Genomic DNA, 20474 nt, shown 5'->3' on the forward strand with positions numbered 1-20474 from the left:
TTATTTAATTTTTGCCATATTTGTGATAACTCCCAAGTGGTCATCATTTCTTTTTTCACCAGTTTATTGAACTTTTATATTATACTTATATTTATATTATACCAATATTCCAGGTAGCATCACAGTTGATTTGAGTTGTTGATCCTTAAGAGATGCTTGTGTTACTGATGACTGATGCTGTCAGAAATAATACATACTGTAGAAAATATGTGCTTGTTAAGACTCTGTGAAAAGCATGATAATATACAGAAAGATTTTGTGCAGAGGAAAAAGGTTTCCCGTCACTGTGGGCTGCAGGGCACAATAATACTGTGCAGAGTCTGATACTTTAGCAGCGCTGATTTCCAGTTCCATGAGCTTTCTGTGTTTGTCAGCTTTAGCAGATAACCAGTGGGCGGATGGATCTTATTTAACTGGTTCTCCAGATTCAGTCATGGAGAGAAGGAGTTCTGGTTTGGATGTTTGATACTGACGATACCACAGTAGATTATAAACAGCACCAGTGTAGTTGCAGGAGAGAGTAACACTGTTACCATCTTGAGCTTGTTTTTCAGAATCACGAGACGTTATTAGATCACCAAGAGAGTCTCCTGAAAAAAAAAGACATACTAAATTCAATATTGTGATCAGATTAATGTAATACTAACATTTTAAATTAAAAGAGGTGGTGATAAAGTCTCACCTGCAAGTACTGAAAATATTACAAGTGCACAGAGCAGCATGATGGAATGAAATGACAAACTCTGATGTGCTTTTTCTTGACTGGAACACTGTGATTTAAGTCTGGAGCTCCACCCTGTGGCAAGATTTGACCTTCCATGATGAGTCTTGAGCTCCTTGTACATGAGGGATCCAGAAAAGAAAAGAATGCCCTCTTCTGGCTGAAAACAAACACATTTAGACCTTCATGAATCACAGAGGATGACAGATGAAAATCACAGTATTTGTATTTTTAACCTTCTGATGATGACTTCTGATAAGATAGAAGGTTCTTATGCATCTCTCTTAAATCTCTTTCTAGATTTATACTTTGGCATTAGTTTGTGGAAAATGAAGTAAGGTAAAAATTAGAAAACATTGTTTTAATCAGTTTTTTAAATCAATTTGCTTTAAACAAATTATTGAAGCTTTCTTACCAAAAAAAAAAAAAACTAAAACTAAAATGTGTTATGCACATGGAAATTACTGTAACACCTCATATTGTGAACATAGATTGCATATTTCTTATCTATTTTATGCAACTGAAATTAAACATGAGATTAAAGCTTTCCATTTAACTTAGGTTTATATCATTCATTGAGGCGTCAAACTGAAGTTTTATCCAACAAAACAGAAACATGATGGTTTCCGATGAAGAGTGATTGTAAAGCTATCAAAGCAGGATGACTCTAAATGAATCAGCCTTTCAAACATTCAACTTTGTGAATTTGCTCCACCCTCTGACTGAGGCTCTATCTTCTTCCCTGATGGGCTGTTTTTCTCTCAAAATGAAAAGACTTGACAGTGTTTCATCAGATAAAGAGAGAGAGAAAAAAAAACTGTTGCATGATCAATGATTTATTGTGTCTGATTAGAAGCTGGTGTGTCACAATTTTTGTTGAATGAAAGATGTATTAATGTTTTAAGTTTTTGTACAGTGCAGATGGGTTTCCTGTCACTGTGGGCCTCAGGGCGCAGTAATATATGGCAGAATCTGTCTCTACAGCAGAGGAGATCTTCAGATCCACTTGTTTGTTGTCTTGATTAACTGCAGCAGTAAATCTGGGTGGTCTGTCGTCACTCATAGCTCCATGTTCAAAGATGTAAAGGAGGAACTCCGGTTTGGATTTAGGATACTGTCTGTACCATTGTAAATTCTGTACAGTGCCCGTATAGTCTTTGTAACTGCAGGACAGAGTAACAGTGTCACCAACATGTCTATTTTCATTCAGTGACAAGGGTTTTATTGTATCTGCCTCTGTGTGCCCTAGTAATGGAGAGTAAAAGCCTAATTAGATAAAAGGAACAGTAACTAAATGGTAACAAGTAGTAGTAAATGAGTAAAAAATAACTGGTTTAGGTTAGAAAGAAAAATACAACTTTATCTTACCGATACACATCCACCAAAAACTGAGGAGAGTGAAAATAATCATGACAGCTGAAATCTGAAGAAGAATCTGAAAGACTTGAATACCATTCAGACTGGATGTATTTGAATTCTGACATCCTCCCTCAGATTAAAATGCTTCTACATCTTAACATTAAGCTCCGCCCAGTGGAATTTTTCTTCTTTTTTTTTTTTTTGCTTGTCTTACTGCAATGCAGTCTTTATACCTTAGCCTTTAAACCAGTTCATGTGACCTGTGGTTCAAAGTCTCAGATTGTAATGCTTAAACTTTAGCAACATTAAACAGTGGAGATAATTGCTCATTTTTTCTTATTTAATTTTTGTTGCATTCATCACAATTCAGGGCAGTCTATAATAGTGACAACTAAACCAGTCCTGTTGGTGGCCAAGAGCAGTTAAATTGTGATTGCTGAAATGCAGCATGAACTGAGAAGTACAGGTAACTTATTCATACAAAATAATCATCAAAATATTGTTTTTGTACTGTGTTGCAAGCTTTCCTGTCACTGTGGGCTCCAGAGCACAGTAGTACAGCGCAGAGTCTGATACAGCAGCAGAGGAGATGATCAGATCCACATGATTGTTATTATGGAGACTGGTGGACATCTGTGGAAGAGGTGGACTAGCGGGCACTACAAATTTGGTGGATTTATCAATCAGCAGCAAAAACTCTAACTTCGATCCGGTCTGCTGTCGATACCAGTGGAGACGGTAAGCTGATTCATCAAATGTACAGGACAGAGTAGCATTACTGCCTTCGTTTAAAGACACAGATGCTTTATCTGAACTGACAGGACTCTTATTAGCTTCACCTGCAATGTAGATGAACAATCCAGTGTTATCAATATTATAAAGCTTTACATTAATATAATAATATACAATTAATAAAAGGTGTAAAAAGTTTGTGGTTTACCATAACTCAAACTCAAGACAAATGTCAAAACAGAGCAGATGATGATCATCGTTGTATGTAGTTTGAATTTAATGATCTGTAAGTAGGTGTATCACGTCTCTTTGAGCTCTTCTGCTCTATTCCACATTAAGCTCCACCTATCTATGGAAATATGTGTTGTATTGATCCTTGTGGACTCATGAAGAGATGCTGTTACTGATGGCTGATGCAGTCACAGGAATAATACATAGTATAGATTACATGTGCACGTTAGACATCAATGAATGACTAGCACGAGTAATATGCAAAAAGATTTTGTGCAGAGGAAAAGGGTTTCTCGTCACTGTGGGCCGCAGGGCACAGTAATACTGTGCAGAGTCTGATACTTTAGCAGGGCTGATTTCCAGTTCCATGAGTTTTGTGAGTTTGTCAGCTTTAGCAGATAACCAGTGGGCGGATGGATCTTCTTTAATTGGTTCTCCAGATTCAGTCATGGAGAGAAGGAGTTCTGGTTTGGATGTTTGATACTGACGATACCACAGTAGATTATAAACAGCACCAGTGTAGTTGCAGGAGAGAGTAACACTGTTACCATCTTGAGCTTGTTTTTCAGAATCACGAGACGTTATTAGATCACCAAGAGAGTCTCCTGAAAAAAGACGTACTTAATTCAATATTGTAATCAGATTAATGTAATACTAACATTTTAAATTAAAAGAGGTGGTAATAAAGTCTCACCTGCAAGTACTGAAAATATTACAACTGCACAGAGCAGCATGATGGAATGAAATGACAAACTCTGATGTGCTTTTTCTTGACTGGAACACTGTGATTTTAGTCTGGAGCTCCACCCTGTGGCAAGATTTGACCTTCCATGATGAGTCTTGAGCTCATTGTGTGCATGAGGGATCCAGAAAAGAAAAGAATGCCCTCTTCTGGCTGAAAACAAACACATTTAGACCTTCATGAAACACAGAGGATGACAGATGAAAATCACAGTATTTGTATTTTTAACCTTCTGATGATGACTTCTGATAAGATAGAAGGTTCTTATGCATCTCTCTTAAATCTCTTTCTAGATTTAAATTTTTGCATTAGTTTGTGGAAAATGCAGTAAGGTAAAAATTAGAAAACATTGTTTTAATAAATTTTTTTTAATCAATTTGTTTTAAACAAATTATTGAAGCTTTCTTACTAAAAAAAAACCAAACAAAAATGTGTTATGCACATGGAAATTACTGTAACACCTCATATTGTGAACATAGATTGCATATTTCTTATCTATTTTATACAACTGAAATTAAACATGAGATTAAAGCTTTCCATTTAACTTAAGTTTATATCATTCATTGAGGCGTCAAACTGAAGTATAAAATCAGTAACAGTACAAAATGACTGAATTCAGGGTTTTTGTACAGTGTGTCTGGGCTTTCTGTCACTGTGGGCCTCAGAGCGCAGTAGTACACAGCAGAGTCTGTCACTTCAGCAGAAGAGATTGTAAGATTCACTTGTTTCTTCTCTTTTGAGTCTTTTGCTGACAGACGGAGAGAAGGCTCAGATGCCTCTGAATTTTCATTTACAAGTATCAGGAAATCTGGTCTAGATCCCCCAGTATTTCGATACCATTGCAGGACATATACAAAACCACTGTAGTTACAGGACAGAGTCACGTTGTTGCCTCTGAAAATATGTTTTTCAGAAGACAATGGCTGTATTGTGTCAGCAAAGGAATTTCCTATAAGACAAAATGTGACTGTATTGATTAAACTGATACTAAAGGTAACTTGTTGGCAATGTGATACAAAATTTAGTACATAAAAATATATGTATATTTTTACATAAAAAGAATAAAACAATAAAACAAATTTACCTATGAATAATGACAGTGGTATCCAACAAAACAGAAACATGATGGTTTCCGATGAAGAGTGATTGTAAAGCTATCAAAGCAGGATGACTCTAAATGAATCAGCCTTTCAAACATTCAACTTTGTGAATTTGCTCCACCCTCTGACTGAGGCTCTATCTTCTTCCCTGATGGGCTGTTTTTCTCTCAAAATAAAAAGACTTGACAGTATTTCATCAGATAAAGAGAAAAAAAAAACTGTTGCATGATCAATGATTTATTGTGTCTGATTAGAAGCTGGTGTGTCACAATTTTTGTTGAATGAAAGATGTGTTAATGTATTTAAGTTTTTGTACAGTGCAGATGGGTTTCCTGTCACTGTGGGCACCAGGGCGCAGTAATATATGGCAGAATCTGTCTCTACAGCAGAGGAGATCTTCAGATCCACTTGTTTGTTGTCTTGATTAACTGCAGCAGTAAATCTGGGTGGTCTGTCGTCACTCATAGCTCCATGTTCAAAGATGTAAAGGAGGAACTCCGGTTTGGATTTAGGATACTGTCTGTACCATTGTAAATTCTGTATATTACCCGTATAGTCTTTATAACTGCAGGACAAAGTAACACTGTCTCCAACATGTCTATTTTCATTCGGTGACAAGGGTTTTATTGTTTCTGCCCCTGTGTGCCCTAGTAATGGAGAGTAAAAGCCTAATTAGACAGCAAGTAACTGGTAAAAAGTAGAAGCAAATAAGTAAAAAGTAACTGGTCTAGATTGGATAGAAAAATACAACTTTATCTTACCAATACACATCCAGAAAAAACTGAGGAGAGTGAAAATAATCATGACAGCTGAAATCTGAAGAATCTAAAAGACGAATACCATTCAGACTGGATGTCATTGAATTCTGACATCCTCCCTCAGATTAAAATGCTTCTACATCTTGATATTAAGCTCCGCCCTAAGGGAAAGTTATGTAGTTTAGCTGTTCAAACCTATTAACATGACATTTACCAGTCACTGTATATTCAGAGGTAAACAGTCACTCGCGTATATATTCTGAAACATCACCTTCATGCTTCATTTTACTTGTTTATTGATTCAAGTAGTCATCACACTTTGATTTGTTGAAATGTTTTGAAAAATTGGTTGAAATCTGATGTCAGATTTATGTCTGCTGTTTATGATTTCAGGTTTTTGTGCAGTGTTGCAGTGTTTCCCGTCACTGTGGGCACCAGGGCACAGTAATACAGTGCAGAATCTTCCATCTCTGTCTGAAAGATGCTGAGATTCATGTGTTTATTACGTTCATCAGCCACAGATGAAAGTCGAAGTGCAGGCTCTGACCGGCCATTGAGCTCAGTAACAAATATAAGGAACTCTATTCGAGACCCTGGATATTGTCGATACCACTGCAAGGTGTTAACACGTCCACTGTAATCACAGGTGAGGGTAACATTGTCTCCTGCTGTGACGTGCTTCTCTGGGATCAGTGGCTTTATTGTATTTGCGTCAGCGCTCTCTGTGTGAAAGAAGAAACAAAGATGCTAAATTATTCCTTTGGGCAAGATACATACTGTACATGTTGTTCACACTGAATATGTAATAACTAGATCAAATGTTAAAAAAATAATGAATAACTGACCTTTGAGCAGAAAAATAATTAAAAACAGGAACAACATCTTACTAATAAAGAGACAAAAATGACTGTGAGAATCAATGCTGCACATTTCCTCCTAAAACTAACTTAATATAGCAGGAGCTTAATAATGAAAGACATGAATCGTACAGTGTAGCTCCTCCCTCTGGCAGTGAATTATGATAAGTGAGTAACAGGTGAAATGATCTTTACTGAAGTATTTCAGCTATCTCAGACAGTTCAGAATGAGTCTAAATTAAAAATTAGCATATGCTAAAATAACCATAAAATACTTGATGGTGTCAGATTGACTATACTGAAGTACATAGTTAAACAATATCTGGAATATTATCAATAACAAATTTATCTACAGTAAAAAATACATCTTGCAAGCAAGAACATTGCAGCATTGATGCAAGCTCTCTGTTTTATAGTAATCTTGGGAACAACAAATTACATTAACAAAAGTAAACTAAAAGCTGAAACAAACTGGCAGTATCTTGCAAATGAAAATGAATCTCTGATTTTGAGCAGACCAATTATCATCAATACAAGGGCAAAACCTGACGTGCAATAACCACAACAACTCAATTAATCTGCATGTAAGACAAAACTCACATCAGGAGATGCAGACCGAATTGACAGAAAAACTCAATGTGCATATAGCGCCACCTCCTGGCAAAACATATCTGCTATTTCAGTCACATGGGAAATGCGAACTGTTGTTGACTATATTGAATGTTCTGTATTTTTTATGATTTGTTTCAGAACAATTACAGACTATTGTGGTGATTATGTGCTGGATTTTGAGACTAGATGAAGTAAGTGTTTGAGGCTTCATCTTTCTTTAATGATGACATGAGAGGTTTTTGTATGATGCTGTTAGATTTCCTGTCACTGTGGGCCTCAGGGCGCAGTAATATATGGCAGAATCTGTCTCTACAGCAGAGGAGATCTTCAGATCCACTTGTTTGTTGTCTTTATTAACTTCAGCAGTAAATCTGGGTGGTCTGTCGTCACTCATAAGCCCTTGTGGCAAGATGTAAAGGAGGAACTCCGGTTTGGATTTAGGATACTGTCTGTACCATTGTAAATTATTTACAGTGCCTGTATAGTCTTTGTAACTGCAGGACAGAGTAACAGTGTCACCAGCATGTCTATTTTCATTCAGTGACAAGGGTTTTATTGTGTCTGCCTCTGTGTGCCCTGGTAATTGAGAGTAAAAGCCTAATTAGATAAAAGGAACAGTAACTAAATGGTAAAAAGTAGTAGTAAATGAGTAAAAAAATAACTGGTTTAGACTAGAAAGAAAAATACAACTTTATCTTACCGATACACATCCACCAAAAACTGAGGAGAGTGAAAAGAATCATGACAGCTGAAATCTGAAGAAGAATCTGAAAGACTTGAGTATCAACTTGAGTACTGGATGCCTTTGAATTCTGACATCCTCCCTCAGATTAAAATGCTTCTACATCTTGATATTAAGCTCCGCCCAGTGGAAATTTTTTATTTGCCTCGTATTTAATGAAGTCTTTACTTAAACCAGTTCATGTGACCTGTGATTCAAAGTCTCTGCCAACCTATATGATAGAAAATACATAAGAATATTGTAATACTTTATTAAGCTTTGTCTGAAAATTGGTGCAGTTATTTCTCTCTCACATATCTTTTTTTTTATTGCAAAAGCACAATAAGGATACAGAACAAACTGAATATTAGAGATCTAGTTGCTAATGTTTAAATTTTTAATGCCTTTTTTTCTTATTTAATTTTTGCCATATTTGTGATAACTCCCAAGTGGTCATCATTTCTTTTTTCACCAGTTTATTGAACTTTTATATTATACTTATATTTATATTATACCAATATTCCAGGTAACATCACAGTTGATTTGAGTTGTTGATCCTTAAGAGATGCTTGTGTTACTGATGACTGATGCTGTCAGAAATAATACATACTGTAGAAAACACATGCTTGCTAAGACTGTGAAAAGCATGATAATATACAGAAAGATTTTGTGCAGAGGAAAAAGGTTTCCTGTCACTGTGGGCTGCAGGGCACAATAATACTGTGCAGAGTCTGATACTTTAGCAGCGCTGATTTCCAGTTCCATGAGCTTTCTGTGTTTGTCAGCTTTAGCAGATAACCAGTGGGCGGATGGATCTTCTTTAACTGGTTCTCCAGATTCAGTCATGGACAGAAGGAGTTCTGGTTTGGATGTTTGATACTGACGATACCACAGTAGATTATAAACAGCACCAGTGTAGTTGCAGGAGAGAGTAACACTGTTACCATCTTGAGCTTGTTTTTCAGAATCACGAGACGTTATTAGATCACCAAGAGAGTCTCCTGAAAAAAGACGTACTTAATTCAATATTGTAATCAGATTAATGTAATACTAACATTTTAAATTAAAAGAGGTGGTAATAAAGTCTCACCTGCAAGTACTGAAAATATTACAACTGCACAGAGCAGCATGATGGAATGAAATGACAAACTCTGATGTGCTTTTTCTTGACTGGAACACTGTGATTTTAGTCTGGAGCTCCACCCTGTGGCAAGATTTGACCTTCCATGATGAGTCTTGAGCTCCTTGTACATGAGGGATCCAGAAAAGAAAAGAATGCCCTCTTCTGGCTGAAAACAAACACATTTAGACCTTCATGAATCACAGAGGATGACAGATGAAAATCACAGTATTTGTATTTTTAACCTTCTGATGATGACTTCTGATAAGATAGAAGGTTCTTATGCATCTCTCTTAAATCTCTTTCTAGATTTAAATTTTTGCATTAGTTTGTGGAAAATGCAGTAAGGTAAAAATTAGAAAACATTGTTTTAATCAATTTTTTTTAATCAATTTGTTTAAAAAAAATTATTGAAGCTTTCTTACTAAAAAAAAAAACCAAACAAAAATGTGTTATGCACATGGAAATTACTGTAACACCTCATATTGTGAACATAGATTGCATATTTCTTATCTATTTTATGCAACTGAAATTAAACATGAGATTAAAGCTTTCCATTTAACTTAGGTTTATATCATTCATTGAGGCGTCAAACTGAAGTATAAAATCAGTAACAGTACAAAATGACTGGAATCAGAGTTTTTGTACAGTGTTTCTGGGCTTTCTGTCACTGTGGGCCTCAGAGCGCAGTAGTACACAGCAGAGTCTGTCACTTCAGCAGAAGAGATTGTAAGATTCACTTGTTTCTTCTCTTTTGAGTCTTTTGCTGACAGACGGAGAGAAGGCTCAGATGCCTCTGAATTTTCATTTACAAGTATCAGGAAATCTGGTCTAGATCCCCCAGTATTTCGATACCATTGCAGATCATATACAAGACCACTGTAGTTACAGGACAGAGTCACGTTGTTGCCTCTGAAAATATGTTTTTCAGAAGACAATGGCTGTATTGTGTCAGCAAAGGAATTTCCTATAAGACAAAATGTGACTGTATTGATTAAACTGATACTAAAGGTAACTTGTTGGCAATGTGATACAAAATTTAGTACATAAAAATATATGTATATTTTTACATAAAAATGAATAAAACAATAAAACTAATTTACCTATGAATAATGACAGTGGTATCCAACAAAACAGAAACATGATGGTTTCCGATGAAGAGTGTAAAGCTATCAAAGCAGGATGACTCTAAATGAATCAGCCTTTCAAACATTCAACTTTGTGAATTTGCTCCACCCTCTGACTGAGGCTCTATCTTCTTCCCTGATGGGCTGTTTTTCTCTCAAAATAAAAAGACTTGACAGTATTTCATCAGATAAAGAGAGAGAAAAAACTGTTGCATGATCAATGATTTATTGTGTCTGATTAGAAGCTGGTGTGCCACAATTTTTGTTGAATGAAAGATGTATTAAGTTTTTGTACAGTGCAGATGGGTTTCCTGTCACTGTGGGCACCAGGGCACAGTAATATATGGCAGAATCTGTCTCTACAGCAGAGGAGATCTTCAGATCCACTTGTTTGTTGTCTTGATTAACTGCAGCAGTAAATCTGGGTGGTCTGTCGTCACTCATAGCTCCATGTTGGTAGATGTAAAGGAGGAACTCCGGTTTGGATTTAGGATACTGTCTGTACCATTGTAAATTCTGTACAGTACTCGTATAGTCTTTATAACTGCAGGACAGAGTAACACTGTCTCCAACATGTCTATTTTCATTCGGTGACAAGGGTTTTATTGTTTCTGCCCCTGTGTGCCCTGGTAATTGAGAGTAAAAGCCTAATTAGACAGTAAGTAACTGGTAAAAGTAGTAGCAAATAAGTAAAAAGTAACTGGTCTAGATTGGATTGAACTTTATCTTACCAATACACATCCAGAAAAAACTGAGGAGAGTGAAAATAATCATGACAGCTGAAATCTGAAGAAGAATCTGAAAGACTTGAATACCATTCAGACTGGATGTATTTGAATTCTGACATCCTCCCTCAGATTAAAATGTTTCTACATCTTAACATTAAGCTCCGCCCAGTGGAATTTTTCTTCTTTTTTTTTTTTTTGCTTGTCTTACTGCAATGCAGTCTTTATACCTTAGCCTTTAAACCAGTTCATGTGACCTGTGGTTCAAAGTCTCCGATTGTAATGCTTAAACTTTAGCAACATTAAACAGTGGAGATAATTGCTCATTTTTTCTTATTTAATTTTTGTTGCATTCATCACAATTCAGGGCAGTCTATAATAGTGACAACTAAACCAGTCCTGTTGGTGGCCAAGAGCAGTTAAATTGTGATTGCTGAAATGCAGCATGAACTGAGAAGTACAGGTAACTTATTCATACAAAATAATCATCAAAATATTGTTTTTGTACTGTGTTGCAAGCTTTCCTGTCACTGTGGGCTGCAGAGCACAGTAGTACAGCACAGAGTCTGATACAGCAGCAGAGGAGATGATCAGATCCACATGATTGTTATTATGGAGACTGGTGGACATCTGTGGAAGAGGTGGACTAGCGGGCACTACAAATTTGGTGGATTTATCAATCAGCAGCAAAAACTCTAACTTCGATCCGGTCTGCTGTCGATACCAGTGGAGACGGTAAGCTGATTCATCAAATGTACAGGACAGAGTAGCATTACTGCCTTCGTTTAAAGACACAGATGCTTTATCTGAACTGACAGGACTCTTATTAGCTTCACCTGCAATGTAGATGAACAATCCAGTGTTATCAATATTATAAAGCTTTACATTAATATAATAATATACAATTAATAAAAGGTGTAAAAAGTTTGTGGTTTACCATAACTCAAACTCAAGACAAATGTCAAAACAGAGCAGATGATGATCATTGTTGTATGCAGTTTGAATTTAATGATCTGTAAGTAGGTGTATCACGTCTCTTTGAGCTCTTCTGCTCTATTCCACATTAAGCTCCACCTATCTATGGAAATATGTGTTGTATTGATCCTTGTGGACTCATGAAGAGATGCTGTTACTGATGGCTGATGCAGTCACAGGAATAATACATAGTGTAGATTACATGTGCTTGTTAGACATCAATGAATGACTAGCACGAGTAATATGCAAAAAGATTTTGTGCAGAGGAAAAGGGTTTCTCGTCACTGTGGGCCGCAGGGCACAGTAATACTGTGCAGAGTCTGATACTTTAGCAGGGCTGATTTCCAGTTCCATGAGTTTTGTGAGTTTGTCAGCTTTAGCAGATAACCAGTGGGCGGATGGATCTTCTTTAACTGGTTCTCCAGATTCAGTCATGGAGAGAAGGAGTTCTGGTTTGGATGTTTGATACTGACGATACCACAGTAGATTATAAACAGCACCAGTGTAGTTGCAGGAGAGAGTAACACTGTTACCATCTTGAGCTTGTTTTTCAGAATCACGAGACGTTATTAGATCACCAAGAGAGTCTCCTGAAAAAAAAAGACATACTAAATTCAATATTGTGATCAGATAAATGTAATTCTAACCGTTTTAAATCAAAAGAGGTGGTGATTAAATAAAATAAACAAGTCTCACCTGCAAGTACTGAAAATATTACAAGTGCACAGAGCAGCATGATGGAATGAAATGACAAACTCTGATGTGCTTTTTCTTGACTGGAACACTGTGATTTTAGTCTGGAGCTCCACCCTGTGGCAAGATTTGACCTTCCATGATGAGTCTTGAGCTCATTGTGTGCATGAGGGATCCAGAAAAAAGAAGAACGCCCTCTTCTGGCTGAAAACAAATATATTTAGACCTTCATGAATCACAGAGGACTTGGACAGTATTTGTATTTTTACTTTGTGATGATGACTTTTGCAAAGTTAGATGGTTCTTACATGTGTCCCTCTTGAAGTGGTTCTCACTGTTTATATTTGGGCATTAGTTTATAGAAAAATGTAATAAAATAAAATAGAAACATTAACTTTAAGTTACTGAATCTTTCTTATCAAAGAGACAAACTAAATGATGTGTTATTCACATGGGAATTATTGGAACACCTCATAACGGTAACATTTATTGCATAATATTTATTCTGTTTTAAGAAACTGAAATCAAACATGAAATTAAAGCTTTTTGTATAACTGAAACAATATGTTTGGATTATTCATTGAAGTGTTAAACAGTGGTATAAAATCTGTAACACACACACACACAAAATGTTTTTACAATGCAGTACAAAATCATCTGAATTCAGGGTTTTTGTACAGTGTTTCTGGGCTTTCTGTCACTGTGGGCCTCAGAGCGCAGTAGTACACAGCAGAGTCTGTCACTTCAGCAGAAGAGATTGTAAGATTCACTTGTTTCTTCTCTTTTGAGTCTTTTGCTGACAGACGAAGAGAAGGCTCAGATGCCTCTGAATTTTCATTTACAAGTATCAGGAACTCTGGTCTAGATCCCACATATTGCCGATACCACTGAAGATTATATACCAGACCGCTGTAGTTACAGGACAGAGTCACATTTTCGCCTCTGAAAATATGCCTTTCAGGAGACAAAGGCTGTATTGTGTCAGCAAAAGAATTTCCTGTATGGACAAAATGCAACTATTAATTAAATGAACACTAAAGGTAAGCAACTTGTGCGCAAATTTATGTACAATAAAGCACATGAAAATTATTTTTAGTAAACAAGAATAAAACCATAAATTAAATTATTTACCCATGAGCAATGTCAGTGGTATCCAACAAAACAGAAACATGATGGTTTCTGATGTATAGTGATTGTATAACTATCAAAGAAGGATGACTAAATGAATCAGCCTTTCAAACATTCAACCTTGTGAATTTGCTCCACCCTCCGACTGAGGCTTTGTCTTCGCTAATGGGTTGTCCTTTTCTTAAAATCAAAGAACTAATATTGTTTCTTTACATTTGGAAAAATAAGAACAGTTGCATCATTGATTTATTGTGCTTGATTGAAAGCTGGTGAGTCACAATCTTTGTGTAATGCAAGATGTGTTAATGTATTTAAGTTTTTGTACAGAGCAGGTGGGTTTCCTGTCACTGTGGGCCTCAGGGCGCAGTAATATACAGCAGAGTCTTTGACTTCAGTAGAGGAGATCTCCAGTTCCACTTCTGTGATTTCTTTTTTAGCCTGCGCTTTGAGACGTAAAGTGGGTTCGGAAGAAACAGAAGTCTCTGCATTAAAAATAAGGTACTCTGGTCTGGATCCTGGATATTGGCGGTACCACTGAAAGCTGGGCCCAATGCCACTGTATTTACAAGAGATAACAGCACTTTGTCCAACTGAAACATGCTGTTCTGGTAAGAGAGATTCTATTGTATTTGCATCAACACTCTCTGTAAAAGAAGAGAAGAGAACATCTTTTAAAGTAATTATCTTTCAACTGTTAAATCTGATGCAGAAGAGAGTTACTGTAGCATGTTCAGTCAACTGGTACTGACATTAATGCAACAATGAGCATTGAACTATTACTTACCCTTAAGCAGTGAAAATACAATGAAGACAACAGTAAACATGGTCACTGTTCAGTAGTCTGAAAGCTTGAAGTGTCAAACTCAACCTGGAGTCAGTCACATTTAGCTTGAGCTGCTGTTTAACATCAGGCTGCAGAGCTCCACCCTGTGGCAACAACAAATATCTTTGTGTTAGGGCTACAGTATGTTATATCTTATATTCATGTTATATTCATACATAAATGCAACATTTTCAAACATTTTCTGTAATGAAAGATGCAGCTTATCAGGAATCTTTATTGGTCTCCAGAGACAGAATAAACACTGGATTAGAGTTTAGTTGTGTACAACACTGAAGGAGCTTCCCAGCTCAGAAGAGCACCCTCCTGTGGGTCAGACTTAAATGACGGCTTCAAACGTTTTAGCTTCATGAACGTTTTAGCGAGGTCCAAAAGTCAGAAAATCTAGGAATTATTATGTAATTTAGACCTGGAAATGAATGATCGAATAAATAAATTAACATGTATGTATTGAAAACTGTAAAACTATGTTAAACAAAATTGAAAAATAGATGCATTTTTATGTTGTCTCCAGACTTTTTTGGTGCCACAGTATGTAATACTGATTTTAAGATTGGCCTACGTGTCGCAGTTTCTTTAATGTGAAGATAATAGTGTGCTTAGTTTACTTTGTTGCAGCTGTTTGATTGTAAGACAATGGGCAAATGTTTACACTTGTAAAATTTAATTTAGTGTTTTATTTAATATAAAATCAAGCTTTAATTGTTGAGGCTTTCAAATACATGTCAATTCAGAATTATTGTATGTATATAAATGGTTTTTGTACAGTGTTCTTGTGTTTCCTGTCACTGTGGGCTGCAGGGCGCAGTAGTAAAGAGCAGAATCTGTTTCTTCAGCAGAGGAGATTGTAAGATTCACTTGTTTTAGGTCTTTTGAAGCTTTTGCTGACAGACGAAGTGAAAGATCAGGTTTTGAATATTCTGTGATGAGAATGAGGTACTCTGGTTGAGATCCAGGATACTGACGATACCACTGCAGATTGTTTACATCGCCACTGTAGTTACAGGAAAGTATCACATTTTTACCTCTGACAACATGCTTTTCAGATGATAATGGTTGTATTGTGTTTGCAAAGCAATTTGCTGTAAAAAACAAACAGATATTATTATTATTAAACAAAATATTTTATCATCATAAACATGTAACAACTGCTCTCACTTCAGCCACAAACCATTTTTCCCATTGTTTAATCTTTATGAAGTCTCTAAAAATCAGAACATCTTACCTATTGATAATAAAAATGATATCCAACAAAGGATAAACATGATGGATGGTCTGCAAAGAAGAAGTGATAGCAAAGTAAACTGACTCTGAGCAGCCTCTTGCACTTTCAGTATGTTGTGAGAGAGCACCGCCCTCACTTCCTAGTCTTATTTTCTGATAATGACTGAGTTGGTCTCTACATGACAAATGACAAGGGGTTGATTTCTAATTTTATTAGAATAAGCTTATTATAATAGATGCAGTAGATGTTTCATTTTTATATGGTGCACTTTTGTATCATTTAAAAACCTTGTAAGGTTTAAATGATGGACACACCATAGAGGATTTGTCAAAAATAGAAATATTCTGAAATAAATATTATGATTAATGTCAGGTAATATTTGTTTCCTGTTACTGTGGGCACCAGGGCACAGTAGTATATTGCAGAATCTGCCATCTCAGTGTTGGAGATCTCCAGGTGCACTTGTTTTTTATCCTTTTGGGCTTCAGCAACATGACGGTCCTTCTGTTCTGGACCCAAATTTTCAAAAGCTTCCAAGATAAATTCTGGTGCAGTGTTGGGATATTGTTTGTACCACTGCCAACTTCTTATATTATCTCTTACATAGTTGCAGGAAAGAGTCACCTTTCCTCCTTCTAAAAAATGCTTTTCTGTATACTGAGTTATTATTTCATATAGGCACAATATTTCCTGGGAAAAAAATGTTAAGAACAAAAGAATAAAAGTCAATGCACATTTAGCAGTTGTATCTTTTAATAGAAGTATAGTCTAGATTTAATGCATATGTAGCAAATGTGAATTAATTTATATTTAAATTAAAAAAAGTACCTGTAAGAAGTGCTAAAACTGAGAGTCAAAAAATCATGAAAGGTGAAGATCATATACAAGACAAGCAACACAAGAGCTGAGTTCTCTTTCTGTGGAAATGTTTTGAACTCCTGCCAACTGTCATAAAGCTCCACCCTGAGGATTGAAAAAAATCTGTCAATTCTAATTAGCGGCAACATGATAAAAACATTATTTATGCATTGTTTATGGAATGTTTTCTGAAGCATTTTAGTTGGGAGAAGAGAACATTGAAAAGTAACATGCCCATAATGTTTGCAAAATAATAAAATGGGACGTTTCTTTTCACATAACCTGTCATAACTTAATGGGAATGATAGCAAAATGTTCTTAGAACATATTTTTGTTAGCTGGGATTTTCTTCTTTTAGCTTCAAAACTACTACTTTTTTGGTCTAGTATTTGTCTAGTATTTCATACATCCAAAGTATGCAAGACGTTTTTTCCCCCCCATGTTTGATTGATATTGTGACAGAGACTCGTAATCAGCACTTGATATGAAATATATAATGTAACAGATGATTCAGTTGTATATCGTCTTGTAGAATCCTCAAAAGTAAAAAAAGAAACATTGTAACATGAAAAACACTAAATCTAAATGAATAATAGTATGGGGTAAGTTAGTGCACAGGTAAATCTCTCAAAACAGCATCTTGAGCTAGCATGTTTCCTAGAGGTTCAGCAGCAAATGAACAACATGCATATGCATGTTTATTGATTTGTATACAGTAGACAGTGATATCGCACTGTTTTAACAGCTATGACTGTGCAACAGAAGTTTGCATCTATACCGCATCAAATAATAAAAACATTTTGAACAGTGAGGGCATGTTTTAAGATAAAGCAGCCTACAGCTGACAATATCATACGTCAACAAGATTTGTGCATTTTTGTAGCATTAGATGCACACCTAAATGTCCCTTTCTATTAATTGATAAAAATAAAAAAAACATTCTCCAGACCTGAGATACTGCATATACCATAATAGAGACAAACCTTTGACAGTGTAACAGAGCCTGAGGTATATTTTCACCCCTACAATTAAACATTATTCTGAGATGTCTGTGTTGTTCCTTATAGAAAAAGTATTAATGCATTCTAGTAAACAGAAGTTAATTGTATTGGAAAGACAAATACCTTTCTGAACAGTAGTATGGATTAATGTCAAATTTTAAACTATATTTAGAATACTTGATAATTTGTTAATTTTACTCTTATTTTTTTGCTCAAATTAATTTTTTATATCACACTTTTATCAGTGTTAATGACCATGAATATGAATTAATCACCATTAATATCCATCATTCTGTGCAGTAGAAAAAAAAAATCAGAGAAACTATAGTCAAATGTGATATCTCAGGTTTTTGTACAGTGTTGAAGTGTTTCCTGTTACTGTGGGCTGCAGGGCACAGTAGTATACTGCAGCATCTGTTATCTCAGTTTTGGAGATCTTCAGATCTAGTTGTTTTTCATTCTTTTGAACTTCAGCAACATAACGGTCCTTCTGCTGCGGTCCCGAACTTTCAAAAGCTTGCAAGAGAAATTCAGGTGCAGTGTTGGGATACTGTCTGTACCACTGAAAACTGTTAATATTGCCTCCACTGTAGGTGCAAGAAATAGTAACCTTTCCTTCTTCTAAAACTTGCTGTTTAGTAGAATGAGATGTTATTGTATTTGTAAGAACATTATCTGGAAAAACAAAAAGAGAAGAAGATAACATTAATTCAGTGTCGGTTAAAATGTATTTATATATACAGTACTTAACGAACAACAACATATAGCTATGGTATAAATATAATCAATCACCTGTAAGAAGTGCCAGGACTGTAAAGTAAAAGAACAACATTGTCATACTGAGATACAGAAAGAGCAATAGCAGTCCTAACTTAAGTGCCTTTTAGTCCCACCCTAAGAATGACTTCCTTGTTCTCAAGTCTTTTTTTTTTTTAATTGCTAGAAAAGAAACAGTACCACGTTGAAATACAAGATTTATCTGTTTGCAGCGGTAGATTAAATGAAGCAAAGTTTCTACCTTTCTAACTTTGCTGAATACACAGAGGTCAACAAAACTAGCAGTGTGGGAGTTGGTTGGATAGACATTATGTAAAATTGAATGTACCTGTCTTATTTTATTAGAAAAACAAAAGATTTCATGGGAGTAACCATGTTCTCTTCCAGTGAATGCTGTCAAAAACAAACAAAAAATGCTCCAGAAAAATGTACTTCTGAGGGACGTGTAAACTGAATAATGTAACAATTAATTTACATTTTTTAATGATTTTTTTTCTTCCCCCCTTCTTTTCCTTATATAGTATGTGTCACACTAAATGTAAACAGACAGTACTCTTGTGAACACTGATTTTTCATGGGGGAGGACAACATTTTAACTATCAACTACTAAAATTTCAAGGACATGAATCATATGGACTGTTTTGATGAAACTTTTGGAGATCGACAGTTACGATCACCATCCTCTCTCTTATCTCAAACGTTTTTTTTTACGGATGAACATCATATGGGTTTTGTGCAACATGAGGGTGAGTAAATTATAGAATTTAATTTTAAGTGAATGATTTATTTTGTATTAGTCACACAAAGCGGTATCACTTTACCGTATTTAGTCATTTATGTTGGCATAAATCTCATCTACAAGCACCAAAAACATCTGTGCACAGAACAGCAGGGCTAAATGAAATGACTCGTCTTTTCCGAGCACTATGATTTCAGCCTAGAGCTCCACCTTGTGGCAAATTAAACTTTTTTGAGCATAGGTTTTTTTTTTTTTTTACATGAATGAAGTGTTAATTTGCTACATAATTTTTACATAGTACATAGTGCTGGTGCTGCATACTGTTTACAAAATTGTTTAATTACAAGAAAACTGTGGATTAGTAGTAATTAACCATCATGCTATCACTGAGGCTGACTTCTGTACTGTAGACTAAAAAAATCTACTGTGCTGTATATTATTCAGAAAGTTGTGTGGTGATTTTTGAGATCATTATTTGCGTTATAATTCTTAGTGCACAGCACCCTCATTTGGACTAAGTAAGTGACTTGTGAGACAACAAACACATTACCTTTTTTAATTACTGGGGTTTGGAAAGATATTTTTATTCTGTGCTGACCTTAACTATTTCTGCTGAAGATAACAAACCAAGGTTAACATAAGTGTGGTTATACCAGGTTTTTGTACAGTGTTCTTGTGTTTCCTGTCACTGTGGGCCTCAGAGCGCAGTAGTAAAGAGCAGAATCTGTTTCTTCAGCAGAGGAGATTGTAAGATTCACTTGTTTTAGGTCTTTTGAAGCTTTTGCTGACAGACGAAGTGAAAGATCAGGTTCTGAATATTCTGTGACGAGAATGAGGTACTCTGGTCGAGATCCAGGATATTGCCGATACCACTGCAGATTATCTACATTGCCAGTGTAGTTACAAGAAAGAGTCGCTTTTTCACCTCTGAAAACATGCTTTTCAGAGGATAATGGTTGTATTGTGTTTGCAAAAGAAATGCCTGTAAAAGAAACAGAGAATTGATATCTTTATTAATAAAAAAGAAAATATATTTAGCATCATAAACTCATACTTTGGTTCTCTAAAATCAAGTTTGTCCACACACCACATTCTCTGGCTTTTATTCTTTATCATATTGGGGATAATACCCTGAAAGGTAGAATGTCCCTTACCGACGAATAATGAAAATATCCAACAAAAGAGAAACATAATGGATGATCTTCTGAAAAGGACTGATGGCAAAGTCAGTAAAAGTTGACTTTGAATCACCATCTTAGCAAAAGAGCTCCACCCTCTGAGTCTTCATATCCTCTGATAAATAATGTCTGTGACAAGGCTTCAAAGACATAAACACTTTTTTAGAAATCAGAAGATATTAGAAGAATATCATTCTGATATCATTAAAACACTTTTTAGAAAGTTTGCTAAAGGTAAATAATGTATTTTTCAT

General features: G+C 35.6%; 1 long non-coding RNA gene and 7 gene segments (V, D, J or C); 1 reads left to right on the forward strand and 7 right to left on the reverse strand.

The window, feature by feature from the left end:
* Positions 1 to 2804: 2804 nt before the first annotated feature.
* Positions 2805 to 3809, reverse strand: LOC131530220 (T cell receptor alpha variable 18-like). The segment is given in 2 exon segments: positions 2805 to 3648; positions 3738 to 3809. Coding segments are annotated over 2 exon segments (432 nt in total).
* Positions 3810 to 6159: 2350 nt separating this feature from the next.
* LOC131530448 (uncharacterized) lies at positions 6160 to 11460 on the forward strand. The gene is made up of 3 exons (XR_009268391.1): positions 6160 to 6289; positions 7251 to 7303; positions 11325 to 11460. It is a non-coding gene; the product is annotated as an uncharacterized LOC131530448 (long non-coding RNA).
* LOC131530152 (T cell receptor alpha variable 18-like) lies at positions 8368 to 8995 on the reverse strand. The segment is given in 2 exon segments: positions 8368 to 8834; positions 8924 to 8995. Coding segments are annotated over 2 exon segments (483 nt in total).
* Positions 11030 to 11876, reverse strand: LOC131530258 (T cell receptor alpha variable 17-like). The segment is given in 2 exon segments: positions 11030 to 11641; positions 11743 to 11876. Coding segments are annotated over 2 exon segments (417 nt in total).
* A 91-nt stretch (positions 11877 to 11967) lies between these two features.
* On the reverse strand, positions 11968 to 12935 carry LOC131530211 (T cell receptor alpha variable 18-like). The segment is given in 2 exon segments: positions 11968 to 12370; positions 12477 to 12935. Coding segments are annotated over 2 exon segments (432 nt in total).
* A 722-nt stretch (positions 12936 to 13657) lies between these two features.
* Positions 13658 to 14570, reverse strand: LOC131530189 (T cell receptor alpha variable 9-1-like). The segment is given in 2 exon segments: positions 13658 to 14245; positions 14386 to 14570. Coding segments are annotated over 2 exon segments (438 nt in total).
* Positions 14435 to 20474, reverse strand: LOC131528273 (T cell receptor alpha variable 25-like). The segment is given in 5 exon segments: positions 14435 to 14449; positions 14508 to 14528; positions 15468 to 15524; positions 19696 to 20024; positions 20197 to 20474. Coding segments are annotated over 5 exon segments (522 nt in total).
* On the reverse strand, positions 17736 to 18358 carry LOC131530357 (T cell receptor alpha variable 12-3-like). The segment is given in 2 exon segments: positions 17736 to 18201; positions 18319 to 18358. Coding segments are annotated over 2 exon segments (387 nt in total).

The sequence above is a fragment of the Onychostoma macrolepis genome, chromosome 02, assembly GCF_012432095.1.
Source record: "Onychostoma macrolepis isolate SWU-2019 chromosome 02, ASM1243209v1, whole genome shotgun sequence".
Lineage (NCBI taxonomy): Eukaryota > Metazoa > Chordata > Actinopteri > Cypriniformes > Cyprinidae > Onychostoma > Onychostoma macrolepis.